The sequence below is a fragment of the Rousettus aegyptiacus genome, unplaced genomic scaffold, assembly GCF_014176215.1.
Source record: "Rousettus aegyptiacus isolate mRouAeg1 unplaced genomic scaffold, mRouAeg1.p scaffold_m13_p_5, whole genome shotgun sequence".
In the NCBI taxonomy this organism is placed as follows: Eukaryota; Metazoa; Chordata; class Mammalia; order Chiroptera; family Pteropodidae; genus Rousettus; species Rousettus aegyptiacus.
In genome coordinates this window covers 72,004,001-72,016,482 of record NW_023416308.1, presented here as the reverse complement: position 1 = coordinate 72,016,482, position 12,482 = coordinate 72,004,001, and the positions used below count along the sequence as shown (strand labels likewise).

The 12,482-nt window shown below is 43.7% G+C and overlaps 1 protein-coding gene across 13 annotated transcripts in view; it reads right to left on the bottom strand.

Moving 5' to 3' along the window:
* Positions 1–12,482, bottom strand: part of TENM4 (teneurin transmembrane protein 4) — a 690,656-nt gene that overhangs the window by 463,562 nt on the left and 214,612 nt on the right. For 11 of the 13 annotated variants that reach the window (XM_016161403.2, XM_016161404.2, XM_016161405.2 and 8 more), the window contains exon 3: positions 8,274–8,366. The exons of the other annotated variants lie outside the window; for them this stretch is intronic. In XM_016161403.2, the coding sequence (XP_016016889.2) occupies positions 8,274–8,283 (10 nt within the window). In that variant the 5' untranslated portion in view covers positions 8,284–8,366. The remainder of the gene's footprint in view (positions 1–8,273; positions 8,367–12,482) is intronic. 13 annotated transcript variants of the gene reach the window in all.

Sequence of the window (12,482 nt, the reverse complement as noted above, 5' to 3'; positions counted from 1 at the left end):
TAATAGCACCTAACATCACTGGGTTGTTGTCAAGATTAAACGAGCTTAAATACGTCAGGTGTGTAGTGAGCATGCCATAAATCACGGTTCTTCCTGCTGTTTATTGTTATTATTTTCAACCCAGTGGGAAGAAATTGGGCTTTGCAGCAGATGACCTTGACTTAATTCCAGGATCCCCCACTTCTCAGCTGTGTGACTTAAAGTCACTGACCCTCTCTGAGACTCTACAGCCTCATCTGTGAATCAGAAATAACAATGCTTACCTCACTGGTAACTGTGAGGGTTAAATGGACTGTGAAATGCCTAGCTCAGTGGCTGACATATAATAGGTACTCAACAAATGTCTGTTCTCACCACTGGAGTGTTTTCTGCACACTCAACTTTTCCACCATGGTTAGAATCCAAAGAAGCACAGGATTCTGTACTTATCGATGTTGGCTCACTGTTTTTTCTTCCACCAAGGGAGCTTACATAAAAGCAGTATGCGTGGAAGATTTCTAAATGCATCCATTTCACAACAGGTAAGTCAAGGCAATACAATGATAGAGATCCACAGCCTTGGCAAAAACCTTCAAACCATGACCTTGGCTGCTTTGGCTAAACTGGTCACCAAGATGTACAGCTGAAGATGAAATTAGCAACAGGAAGCAAGCCCTACCATTATGAAGGTTTGGTCACTGAATCCCCCAACGGTAATGACACTGACCTTCCCATGTAGAAACTAACCCAGCATTTGGCTCCTAAGCAGCTCTGTGATCATTTTGCCTACCCAGGACTGCACAGCAGTACCACCCTAAGGATGGGGGAGAGGTAAATAAGGATCATACTAAAGGCGTTACAGAAAGGCAGCGACATCCACAGCAGTGGCCACACGACTGGCGACCTCAACGGCACAGGCCTCAGGGAAGGGCAGAATTCCATGCCTGCTTTGCCCAAGGCAAAGGAGGCTGAGGTCAGAGGTGGTTCCTTTACAGGGTTTCCTTTTTTGAGAAAATAGGAACTCTTGTGTTTCAAGCTTAATCTGGGCATCTTTTGGATTTCATCTTAAGTCATTTGCTTTTTCTTTTTCCTAAATCCATCGTGTTCACTCAGCCCCAAAACATTGATTAAGCAGATACTGGGTCCTGGAAGATAATGGTGGCATGGTGGGGTGGTGGGCATTCCAGGTGCTCTGAGTGAAGACTGAAGGTACAAACTCAGGAAGAAGATAGGCAAATGGTCTGAGAAGAAAAGAGTCTGAAACCAGCACAAGGATGTCAGTGGCCAGGGCAGCACTGCCAGGAGTGCAGCACCTTATCAGTTAGAGCTCGGCACCCTGACTGGACAAACAGCATTATCTCCCTGGATGAAAGACAGCATGGTGTCCCAAAGAGACCTGGCTCTAACCCCAGCTCCGTCTGCTAGAACATCCATGTCCCCAAGCAAGACATTTCTCTGTGTCTCAGTTTGATCACTGGAAATGGGGCTATTACTATCTCATAGAGCCAAAAACATAGATCTTCATAATGACGATAAAACATGATACTAACCCATGGTAAGAGTTCAATAAATGTTCATTTATCCTTGCTTAATTTATTCTTACATAATTGGTACCATATGTGACAATACAGTCACAAAGAACCCTCCGAAGCCTTCTTTGCCTTACTCAGTATTTACATACGAACTAGGGTGTTCCATTTAAGACTATTTCTCCAACCTGATCTTGAGAAAAACAATATATCTGTCCCAAGCCCTTTGTCTTCCCAGGTGCCCATCACCAACCAGGATGAATGGTTCAGTCAGGACCTGAGTACTTAATAATCTCTGAGTCAATAATAACTCTAGTTAACAGCAACAGGTTAATGTCTTGATTATGGCCATGTCTTCTATGAAAAGTAGGCAGTTCAAAGGTGGGGATTACTGATTATCTGTTGTGTGCAGAAAAGCTGGCATGGTAGGCTCCAACAGGGTAGAACAAGGAAGTATAATTAGTATTCCTGTTCAATTTTCAAAAAAAAAAAAAAAGCGTATTTGGAAAAATACAATAGAAACACATTTTTAAAAGAGCAGTATATAGCAGTAAACACTCCAGGTCAAGTAAATGATTCCAAGCTCATTTGGAGTCATGGGAAAAACAATCATGGGCTTTAGAAGTGGCTTGCTTTTGAATCTCGGCTCTGACACTTCCTAGCAAGATAACCTTGGTGGGGGGATGCCTCAGTTTACTTCATCTGTAAAATTTCCCTTAGAGGGAAAATACTAACTGCTGTGATGATTAGATAACCTGGTGAATGCCTGGCGCTTAGCGAGTTAGCTGTTCCTTTCTTTCCTCCTTTTCCTCATTTCCCCTTCTTTTCTAGATAACTGATCATTCTTTATTTGCTAGTGAATTAGAATTAGTAATGGATGACTTTAATCTACCTGTTGGTGACCGCAGTCTTCCTTGGTAAATATAAATTTGTATATTATCAAGTTGATGCTTATGCAGAATCCTTCAATACCTTTCTTCTCACTTCTTTAACAAGAATAACAGCTCCTCTTTCTGGCCTCCCAAGCTTTCCAGAAGTAGGCTTCAACCTCCCATCCATATCCATGCTTCTGCTGCAGTGTTCACCTTAGTGGTACCCATGAGGGTGATGTGGAGAAGGGCTTAACCCAGCCTTGAGTTAAGGATGGTGAGAAGGGCTTTCCAGAGGCAGTTACACCTAAATGAACCTTAAAGCATGAAGAGGATTTTGACAAGCAGACCAAGATAAGAGAAAGCATTCTGGGCCAAGTGAATATCATATGCAGTATCCCCAGGGTAGCCTGGCTTTATTCAGGAGAATTCCCACCCCCTCTCCACTAAGACTGTCCTCGTTTCTCTTCCTGTCTTTATTAGATTCACAGTTGACTTCTTTTCCACTCCCTGCTGAATTCTGCAGTGAAGATCTTACCTCATACATCCACAGTTTTCAAAGTGTAGTCCAGGGATCCCTGCAGATCCCTGAGACCCTTTCAGGACATTCTTGAGGTCAAAACTCCTTATAATAATGCTATGCCATTATCTACCTTTTTCATCCTCATCCTCTTATGAGTATACGATGCAGTTTTCCAGATTGAATGCAGAAGCAGATATATCTTTTAAGCAAACATTAAAAAGAGATTTGCCATAGTATAAAACGATGTCGCCCCATACATTTTTGTTTGTTTTAGAAAAGTCATTATTTCATAAAAAATGTGTTATTTATGATAATGTAACAGTTTATTATTGTTATTTTAGATAAGCTATAAATAACAATTTTTGCGTTTTTTTTTTTCAGTGCTAATTACTAGTATGACAAATTTCTATAGATACAATCGGATAAACAAAAACTTTATGGGAATCTCAAAAATTTTGAAGGGTAAAACAGGGTTTTACTGAAACCAGAGACTTACAACTATTGCTTTAGGACATCCTGTAAAGAGGGTAGTAGAAGGCAGAGTGTGCAACTGGCCCTAGGAAGCCTTCTCAGATGGCAGTTTCTGCTCATTGCTCAGAAAACACCCATGGGCGGTCTGTTCCTAGCTGGATGTTTCTGTCTTGCCCACCACTTCCTGTCTCTCCCTCTCCTTTCCCTATCTGTGAAAATGCTCATTGGCAAGCCAGTCCCCCTTTCTCTCCTAACTCTGACCTCTTCCCCAAGCTCAGGGAGGTATATGGTTAGGAAGCTTAGTGTCAGAAAGAACTCAGTGTCTCTGATTTACATTTCTCTGATGGCTAAAAATGTTGGGTGTCTTTTTATGTGCTTATTCACCATTTCTATATTTTCTTGTGAAAAATATTTATTAAACACTTTGCCTACTTTTAACTTAGTCTTTTTGTTCTTTTATTTGATGAATCATAAGAATTCTTTATATATTCTGGATACAAGTCCCTTATCAGATCTATGACTTCAAATATTTTCTCCAATTCTATGGTTTTCTTTTCACTTTCTTTATGATGTTCTTTGAAGCACTAAATTTTTAATTTTGATGATGTCCTATTTATGTATTTTATCTTTCCTCTATTTTGTATGTACCAAACCAGTGCCTAATCTGAGATCAGGAACATTTATACCTATGTTTTCTTCCAAGGGTTTAGTGTTTTACCTCTTAAATTTAGGTCAATGATGTATTTTGAGTTAATATTTATATTTGGTGTGAGGAAGGGTTCCAACTTTATGCTTCTGCATGTAGATATCCAGTAGCCCGGGCACCATTCGCTGAAGAGATAACTCAGTATCTCTGAACCTCAGTCGTCTCATCTCCAAAATGAGCTTTAAAAGACCATCTTGCAGGATGCTGTGAGCATTCAATAAGACAGAGAAAAAAAGTACCCCACAGTGGGGAAGGGGGAGCCCAGCACGCAGTACACAGTCAAAATTTATATGAAGAAATGAACAATGGATTTAAATGTGCTGTGGTCATCATTACTGCCGTTAACCAGAGCTTTTCCATCCCTAACGGTCTTTAGCATTTTCAGTCCCATCTGCTTGTCACAAGAGCCCTGTGCTGTTTCTCAGGAATCCCTTCTTTGGGTGGCCCTGATAATTTTCTTCTTCTCCCCTTCCCTTTTTTCTCCCTTACTTTGTACCTTAATTTTGCATTAAATATTCTCGGTCTTAATTAATTAATCAATTTAAAATCGTTAACCCACGCAGATCTTTTTTGGCAAGTTCGTAGGAAAGCATGAATGAATGAATGAGTCAACCAATTAAAAGTCCCCTGACTTAAAGTTAGAAAAGCCCCTCAAGTGATCACATGGGCCACACCACATGTAGGTATCAGAGAAGGCCCATGTAATGCCACCTCCAGCACTCTCTGCACTCCCCCACTCCACCTCCCACTCTGGAAAGATCCTTTTAAATCACATGCTCCTCCACCATGGTGTTTGCAACACCTCCCAATTTAGTTTTCTCTCTGAATTTCATTAGTGTCCCATTTGCCTCATCTTCCTGATCATCTCCCCGATCTCTGTGGCGGCTGTTAACAGGAGGAGACTGAGTTGGCAACAAGGGCTCCTGCTTCCTGAATGAGGGTAAGGGTTCATGGATTGCACTTGCAGATGGCGCTCTGGCCCACTAGGCTCAGGCCAGCAACAGTAACCGGACCCTAGCTGTGCATCAGGCCATGGGGCTCAGAGAAGAACTGTGCTTGCTCTTGAAAGCCCCAGCCTCACAGGGAGGGATGGATAATGCCTGTGCCATGTGATGCAAGGACATCACCCTCCTGGGCAGGCAGAGTGAGTGAGAAAGAGTGAGGAAGTTAGTGGGAGAGAGCAAGACAGTGAGGATATTTTTGGAAGAAGAAACAGCATATGTAAAGGCAGGATGGTCTGAACAAAAAGTGTAACCAAGTAATGATAAAGAATGCATTGTGTAATTATTTGTTTATCCATTCTTCATTCAATGTATACTTAATGAGTGCCGGTGTTCCCGGCATAAGAATACTGCAGGGAACAACACAAAGTGGGTGTCTAAACTCGTGGAGCCTATGTTCCAATGGGAGAAGACAGACAATAGACGAGCTTACCAGGCAACATGCAATGCATTGGGTGAATGTTATGTGGAAAAGATCAGATGGAAGAGGACACAGGGAGAACTGGACTGGGAATATTGCTCCTTGTTACAGCATGGTCGGGGCAGGCATCCTGCTCTCACCTCCACTACATCCACTTTGCTCACGCCACTGGCCTCCTGCCACTCCTTGAGCAAAAAGACGCCTGTGTTCAGGACTTTTCAGCCCCACGTGTGCTCTGCTGACTCAGATGGTGACTCAGCAGTCTGTTCATTGCTGTTCCCTCTGCCTGAAGAGCTTTCCCCAAGACTGGAAAAAAGACTTTGATGCCTTATGCCCTGAGGCAGGAGTGCATTCATGGTCCAAGGAACAGCAGAGCAGCCAATGTGCTTGGTGGGTCACTGTGAGGCCCTTGACTTTTCCTCTGTGTGAGATGGGAGCCATAGGAGGGTTTGGAGCAGAGGACAGATCTAATCCAACAAGTGTTTTAATAGATAACTCTGTGTTAGATACCGGGAGGGAAGGGTAGCAGCAGTGCCTCATGAGGATGCTACTGTTGTAATTCAGGTCTGAGATGGGAGCTTGGACCAGTATGCAGAAGGAAGAGCTAATCACACGTGCTGAGGAGGGGAGAGAAGTGACGGGGTCAGGGTAAATATAGCACAGAGTGTAAGGGAAGGGATGGGAGGATATGAAGCTGGAGGGAAAAGGAAGCATTTTATTGACAGAGAATCTGCCTGTGCCAAGGCTCAGATTCAACCTCATTTTGTCAGACTCAGATCCTGTTACTTATATTTATGCAATGTCTTCCCTCCTTCCTTGAGTTCAACAAGCTTTGCTCTGGGCCCAGCTGTATGGAAAGCACCAACATGGGAAGGAAGGACCCCACATCTGGGCTCCAAGAAGCTCCCATCACTGGTGGAGGCTGTGTTCATGTATTATGACACCCGTAGAATGTTAGGGGGACCAGGAGGAGAAAGGCCCTGGATGAGGGGATTGAGAGCAGGAAGAGGAGACCATATTTCTTAGGTTTATATGGAACAAGGGACGAGATTCGATTTTTTATCCTAACTTTCATGCCATCACAAGTGAGCATAAATGGGGTTAAAGAGTCCACTTCAGCTTAGTTATCTGTCCTCATTGAATGAACCTCGGTTTTCTTATCTTAAAAAATGGAATTGTAGGAACTACCTCATGGGGTTGTGGAAATGATAAATAAGTTCTTGGCACAATGCCTCAATAAATGGAACCCCATTTACCTGTCTCTCTATATGAAAAGCTAAAAATCTTAATAGATCTTTTCAGAGAACCATATATTCTAATGCTGAGCATCTGTCTCAGTTTGTAGTTATACATTTTCAGGCTGAGAGCAGAAGCTAGCTTTGTTTTTGTTCCTTGTAATGTCCCCAGAGCCTAGCATGGCATTGGACCTATCGCTAGTATTCAATATATCTTTGTTGAAAAACTAAATAAATGATAGAATCGGATGTTATGTCAGGTCTATATTCTAGCACTTTTTAGCTGGGAGACCTCAGATAAGAGAGTTCATTTCTCTGAGCCTCAGTTTTCTTCCCTGTAAAATGGAAATAATAATATCTACGGTGGCAGAGGCAGTTACTGCTTGTCAAATAGCCGTGTCTTTCCCATATTTCCCAGAGCCCTATATTTCTGCAATGTCCTCATCAGGCAGGAACATGTGACTAGTTCTGATTGATGGCCATGTGTCACTGCTGGACTACACATTTAAGAGCCAGTGTTCAACCTTCCAATGATCTCTTCCCTTGCTGAAGAGACCTAGGTAGCCTCATGTTCCAGGAGGTATCCCTAAAATATAGCTGATCTTTCATCAGCCTGGTCCCTAAGTCACTAGGTAGAGCAGAGCCCCCCACTCGCTTTAGTTAGACACGCGGCAGGAGCAAGAAATAAAGCTTTGCTTTGTTAAGCCACTGAGATTTTGGAGTGAATTTATTACTGTAGTGTAACTGAGCCTAACAAGACTCAGACTTCTACCTTGCAAGATTGCTTGGAGGATAAGAAAAATTGCTTGGTTAATAGTAGGTTTTCAATAAAGGGCCTGCTCCTTGGGTCCAGGCTCCCTTGCTTCCTTAGCCTTCTTCACCATGGCCCAGCCTCTATTGATGATTCCACCTCTCTCTGTGCCATTGTCCTTCTCTAGCATGAAACAGACTTCTAATTTTTTCACCCAACCCAGATGTTTCCTACTCTTTTTGTCACTGGTCCTCTGTACTGGAATATGAAGAATAGCCTCCCAAGAGCCATTCTGGCCAGCTAGACCTGGCCCTCAGACCCGCTACCCACTTACTTCCTCATGCCCTATTCTCAACTATGTCTCTGATCCCACTTCAGCTCATCTTAAAATGTAACCAATGAACTCTGGACCCTGCCCCTGGTCTTCTGGACCCTAGAATAACCCATATTGCCACTGCTGCCTCTGCGATCCAGGGCCTGCGAGATGCACCTGGCTGCCAGCTCCTCCATCACATCTTGGCTGAATGGCTGGCCCTTGCCTGCCCTGTCCTTTCACCATGCTGGCTGGTCTCTTGGCTTCCAGCACCAACCAGTTCTCCTACTGCGTTTGCTCTCGGGAAGGTCACTCCGACTCGGACCTGACCTCCTCCACTTCCCATGCTGCTTAGTGGCAAAAGCCTTCGACCAAAAAGTACTCGCGATTTCAGATTCCAAGATGGCATTTCTCATCAAGACCACAGGTTTACAGCTGATGATACAGAGAAATCAGAGCAGACAGCAGGACTGACCTGGCTCCATGTCAGCACGTTTTGAAGAGTCCGTGGGCCCTGCAGCCCTCTTTCCAGGGCCATTGGATCCTGGAGCACAGGGCAGGATACTTTCTGTTGAAGCAGAGAACACAGACCCAACTGAGTGAGGTGGCCAGATGCCCCAGACCCTTTCTCACAAATCTCTCTCCAGCAGTCATTGCAAACACACACCACTAGGGAAATGGGGCTTGTTCCTGGCCCCTCGGCCACATAGAGAATCAAGGTGGGGGGTGGGGGGGTCCCAATTACCCTGTGAATCCCACGCAAACTTCCACCTTTCCTGGGAGGCTCTGGGGAGTCTTATTCTGTTCTCCCATCTCATATTGTATGGTGGGAGTAAGGATCTTGTCTCACAATCATTGTTTACATGTGTTTCCTCAAGCTGAACAAAGCCTTCAAGGGCAGGGGCTGCAAATGAGTCCTCTTTACAAGCAAAGGCTGAGAGCAGAGTAGAAACTGAGTGGTCTATGAAGAACAATCTACTTTGTGCTCTGATGGGCGCGGGGAAGAGGGTGAGGAGATGGAACTTATGGTGGAAGCACTGGCCTCTGCAATAGTTCTATCATTGATTCTCCAGGCAGATAAACATGATTGAATCTCTTTGAACCTTAGTGTCCTGCCCTATAAAATGGGCTGATCTCATCTGTGATATACCATGTGGGAGCATTGGGAGTTACCTGGGCAGAGTTCCTTACACAAAAGAGTCCTGGTTCTGGCCCACTTTCTTATCACACTGCAACCTCTAGCAAATCAGTTTCTCTCATTCAGCCTGCTTCCTCGTCTGAAAGAAGAAAACTCTGAACCAGGCGACATGGGTGGTCTTTTCTGCCCCTAGAATTCTATGGCATTGAATTTGATTCATCTCTGATCTCTAATGCCCAAGAAGCCATCTGTACACGATAGAGATTCGGGAAATGAATATAAGAAATCCTATCCCACTTAAAGAAGGGTGAGGGGAAGCTCAAAGGTTTTATTTAAGATACGTGCCTCATTCATTACAAGAGTTGGAACTGGGACCTGAACACAGGTCCTCACAGACTCAAGATCTGGGTACTTTCCTCTGCACCAACTATCATGCTCACCCACTGAAGACACCACAAAACGTCTTTTTATATAAAATACCCACTAGGCTAATGAACAAAGCATGAAGGATACATTCAGGAATCAGGTAAAAAGATGTCATTAGAGAAATTCTCTGAATATGTATTTGTCAAATTTACCGAGGATCCTAACTAAGAGACATTGTCATCTATTATAAGGTGAGGAATTACTAGTAACTTCGATTAAACATGAATTTCTCCAAAGTGTGAAATTTTTCTAGCTTCATGTGCATTTCACATATTTCTTTATTGTAAATTCTCATTATTCTCAACAAAGAGTGGCTGTATTAGATAGGAAAGGTCACCGTCTGCTTAAGTGCAGAGTATGCTTTATCTACCCTGGGAGGGGTGTTGGGGGCAGGCTCCAGCACAAAGGGTAGAAGACTTGATAGCCAAAATAGAATTAACAGGGCAAGTTTGGAGGTACACCTAGACAAGTCCTTATCAATTGTACTGTATACGCTAAAATAAAAAATAGGCAGTACGTTGCATAAGACCTGACCTACCATTTTATGAATCTTGAATGTGCTTGATGGCTATTGTGCTTCTAACTTCTGTTTGCCCTGCCTAGTTCATTACAAGTTTCAGAGAGCAGCAGGAACTTGCTTGCTGTAACAATGGGCAAGGTAAGAGGCACTTTCTTCAGGCACCCAGTGCCTGGTGGACATTAGGACACGCAGCTGTTGGCTTTTCCCCCAGAGGTCCTGCTGGGGGCCTAGTCACATCCACGGACTTGTATAAAACACTGGGGGTCTTCCGTAGACCCCCTTCCTTTGTCCAGGTCATCAGATTCCACTCTGCCTCCTGAGCTTGCGCTGTGTACCCTCGCCTGTGCCTTCTGACCCCTCCCCTCTCGAAGAAGCTGCAGAACTGTAGTCGTACTCCTCTTCCACCCTCACCTTCACCAAGGCTTCAGGGAAAACTTCAGTGCCTTTCCTTTGGTTATTTTCTTTTCCACTCATATCTCTGAATTCCCTCTTTTTTTTTTTTTTTTTTCTTTAGAAGGCTTCCAGTGAATGTCACAATGACTGCTAATGAAACCAAAATACTCATAGCTGACCAAAGGTTTTAGAAATATTTATGTACTACGATTTCTAGGAAGAGGAGATCTAGTGAGGAAAGAAGTGAGTGTGGTATTCATTTATTCACTTGCTCACTCACTCATTCATATATTGAGTGTAAGGTGCTGTACAGGATTCGCTGAGGACTTGGAAGCAAACCCTGTCCTCAGGAAGCTTGCAGGCTGGCAAGGAAAATAAGACATTGCTACAAGTAATTGCAATGCTGGGCAGTTTTGTAAAAGAGACGCAGATAAAACCCAGCGAAGGGACAGAGGAATGGAGAAGTCATCGTGAATGTCAAATCAGGGAACACTTATTGGACATCATATAGCTTAAGCTCAGTTTTGCACCAGAGGTAGCACTAGGTGGGTGGCACATGGACAGGACAGGGTGCTCTGTATGAAGCAGTAAAGGCATGGAGGGGAAAGCATGACAAAGAATGGGTGCATAGCTCAGCTTTCCAGAGTGTGGGCTGTGTAGAGGGAAGTGGAGGACATCACACCTGTGAGGTGATATGAGCCCCATCAAGCAGGGACCTCCATGACACTCTCGAGAAGATGGCCATTATTCAGTCACTACTGAGGAGCTACTGAGAGCTTTGAGTAAAGATGTGACATATTTGGATATCTGCTATAGAAAGATGAATTTAGAAAGCCTTGCACAAAATGAATTGGAAGAGGAGGAGCCTAGGGCAGGAAGCTCCTACTTGTGTGTCAGGCATTGGGAAGAATGTTAGGTGCTGGTACATTTTTGACCTCATTTTATCTTCTAGGCAACTGCAGGAGGCAAAAGACTTGCAGATGAGGAAAGGAGGCTTTGGGGAATTTAAGCTGCTTGCCTGTGGTCCCCCAGCTAGGAAATGATAGAGACAAGATCTGAACCCTATTCTTTCCCTTTCCAGGTGAGCCATAAAGCATGCTGTGAAACTGCACATGACACCTGTATGCCTTACACATTCAGTGAATCTTCTACTCCCAGAGTACCTCTCTGCCTAGGTGAGTGGAAATGTGGTGATTTTCTGGGCTGCATTTTGAGAGGTCCAGGCAGAATTAGATACAGAGTGCCTTTGCCTCTATTAGTTTCCCCAAAGTGACCATACAAAGTGAGCAGACGATACAATGCCTCGAGTTGGGTCCCAAGCAACCTGGACTTTGGTCTCTTGCAGAGAATTTTAAAGGCAGCAGGAGACCACCTTCCTTCTTTTCTGTGAGTGCTTGCTTCTGTCTTTCCCTTCTCAGCTGAGTCTTTATAACAGAATCACTGGACTCAGGAACCCAGGGGAACATCTTTTGGATGTAGGGAATCTGTTTCCTCATTGACCTTCTAGTGCTTCCATACCCTGAGCTGACTTCATTCTTTGGGAGGATTGCCTGGAGGGCTCAATGCACTTGAACTGGATAGTCACACCTGCAGATCAAAGATGATAATCATGAATGACTCCCATCGAAATGCCTGCTTTAAAATTTTTTTCAAGGGGAAAAATATTTTCTCACTCTAGATACAAGACATGGGGATAGCTGTGCTGTACACCTAACGACAGGGTGCAGAGTTTCTTAGAGGTGTCCTGACAAGAACCAGGTCTTTAGAAGATACAATGGGTCTGAATTACACTTTGTCCAGTGACCAGCTATGTGGCCTTGACAAACCACATAGCTTCTTAAATTTCTTCATCATTAAGTGGGAATTATAATAAATGATTAGAGAGAACTAAAACCAAATACCTGATACACACATAAGAATGCATAATAATTTCTCCTTGCTTTTTTATGTTCAGCATTCTGGGTATTGCTCTCACAGTGAGCATGGCCTCCTCTTCACAAAGTTACCAACTGAAGAAATGGATTTTGGGAGGAAAAATATTGAAATTCTAGCAAGTTGTTCATACCCTTGACCTAGCACTTATTACCATTGTCTTGTAATTATTTGTTGACACGTCCTTCTCTTACACCAGACTGGGAGCTCCTTGAGATGGTGACCACTGTATCTTCAATTCCTAGCACACAGCTGTCCCTTTCTATCTTAGTACC